At 41.4% G+C, this 2,262-nt stretch overlaps 1 protein-coding gene across 1 annotated transcript in view; it reads left to right on the top strand.

Moving 5' to 3' along the window:
* DDX4 (DEAD-box helicase 4) overlaps positions 1-2,262 on the top strand; it is a 65,619-nt gene that overhangs the window by 44,547 nt on the left and 18,810 nt on the right. The window contains exon 15 of the mRNA XM_045285156.1: positions 337-491. Within this exon, the coding sequence (XP_045141091.1) occupies positions 337-491 (155 nt within the window). The remainder of the gene's footprint in view (positions 1-336; positions 492-2,262) is intronic.

Genomic DNA, 2,262 nt, shown 5'->3' with positions numbered 1-2,262 from the left:
TCCAGTGGCCTACAAATGGGCTTTGGGTCTCCACCCCGCACTCCCCTCCTCAGTCACTATGGTAAGATTTTTTTGTTCTGATGATGCCTGATACCTGATCCCTTCGACACCTCCTGATTGCCCTGGCTGGTGTGCTTCTTCCATGTGGGCTCTGTTGTTTCTGAGCTAGATGGCCGCTTGTTTACCTTCAAGCCTTTAAGACCCCAGATGCTATATCTTTTGATAGCCAGGCACCATCAGCTTTCCTCGCCACACTTGCCCATGCACCCATTTGTCTTCAGCGATCTTATCAGGTAGGTGAGCACACAATGATATGATTTTTTGTTCTTTGATTAGGCTGCCTTTCTTTTGCCAATTTTGGCTCATATGATGCGTGATGGAATAACTGCCAGTCGCTTTAAGGAGTTGCAGGAACCAGAGTGTATCATTGTAGCACCAACCCGAGAATTAATTAACCAGATCTATTTGGAAGCCAGAAAATTTTCCTTTGGGTAAGTACTTCCAGATTGCCACTCAAAAGAAAGAAAAATTATTTGAGAGACTTTTCTTAACTATTTTGGTAAGAACGCTCATAGTAACATGAAATCCAGAATTATTTTATATCACATAAGGAATTATGGTTAAGAGGGCCATATGAAGTGTGAATAAGTCTTGGTCTTTTAAAATTTTGTTGTCAATATCCAGCATAAAATATTTCCTAACTTCTATACTTGTTTCCAGCTTACACTTTTCAATCACCACTAATTATCAATGCAGCTAACTTACATGTGAGATCAATTATCCTGTCACAGATAGCAGTGCATTTCAAGATAGCTCTTGAAATGTTCTTTTTTATGGGTCCTAGGATAGTAAACCGTATATGACTGTCTGATTCAGTACGGCCAATACCAGTCCATTTCAGCTAACTAGTGCCTGACATACTGGTCTTTAGGAGCTCCATTTCATTATTGACAACTTCCAATTCTTCCTAGATTTATATTTCATATATTATGTGCACCAATTAATGGATATTCACAGCTGTTTCTTCTCATTTTTGAGTTGTACAATTTTGAGTTCAGCAAATGAAACTCCTGAAAGCTTTGCTCCATCCATGTCATTAAGGTTGACATTCTGAGGAAGCAACCCTCAATTTGCCAGTCTTACGTTGAATGCCATCCAAAGCCGGGCTTATCTTCTGACACTCCCTCAGACCACATTTCATTGCTGTTCATAAGGGTTTCAGTGACTCGTTCTGTTTTAGGAGCCTGCCTTAATCCGAAAGCTATTCTGAAATATGTCCACCACCAACACTCAGGCCAGCACTGTCTGACTAACCAGCAGACTTGTGCAGACGGAAGCTAGAGGAGGACAGAATTGGTTCCATCCCTCTCTGTCATTTATACTCCAATAGAACCCATATTGTTTTGTTTCGAGTAAAGTAAATTTTCACGAGGGTAAAGGAGAGCTGAGTACTATTTTGAAATGGTTGCTTTTCTCCTCTTGAAAGCAGCATAGAAAGAAGTACACACATTTTTCTTAGAGCTTCATAGGGAGAAGCTGAAGGGGCATTTGGGGGTAAATATCAGGAAAATTTGAATCACCCTCAAGGCTGGGCCCTCAGGAGTTATCATCACTTGGCTTCCAACAAACAGAAAGATCAAACTCACTGTAGGACAGGGCAGAACTGCCCCGGTGAGTTTCTGAGACTCTCTGTACAGGAGTAGAAAGCCCCTTCTTTTTCCTGAGTCGTGGCCGGTGGTTTTGCGGTATTGACCTTGTGGTTAGCAGTGCAGTGTATGACCACTGTGAAACCGGTACGTTTTACTTCGTGTCACCCTGCTAACTCTTCAGGCAGTTACCCTTAAGCATTTCTGCCTGATGCTGGATTATTTAGTTGTGACAGTTTCTTTTACATGTAAGTTGTGTCAGCTTGCTTGTTTGAATTTGGGGAGTGGTTTGCCTTGTGACTTCAGTTCTCTAAGTTGATCTGAGAGCCATATTGATGTGGACTTTTCCAGATTTGTTCTCTTTGTGTGCTGCAGGTTGATGACTTGCAGTCATCTGTTAATCGATTTCAGCATAACTTTTCCACTGCTTTCGGTACAGACTTAATTTTCTTTTTTTTTTAATTATTTCTTTTTTTTTTCTTGTCAGTGAATGAGAGTGACTGAGAGAGTAAGAGTGAGTGAGTGAGAGAGTGAATGAGTGAATGAGAGAGTAAGTGCGAGAGTGAGTGAGAGTGAGAGAGTGTGAGAGAGTGAGTGAGTGAGTGAGAGAGTGAGT

Source organism: Echinops telfairi, unplaced genomic scaffold (genome assembly GCF_000313985.2).
Source record: "Echinops telfairi isolate 266 unplaced genomic scaffold, ASM31398v2 ScPeMD7_7469;HRSCAF=8507_1, whole genome shotgun sequence".
NCBI lineage: Eukaryota > Metazoa > Chordata > Mammalia > Afrosoricida > Tenrecidae > Echinops > Echinops telfairi.
Note: the sequence above shows the minus strand (reverse complement) of the source record. Positions and strands in the feature narration are given on the sequence as shown.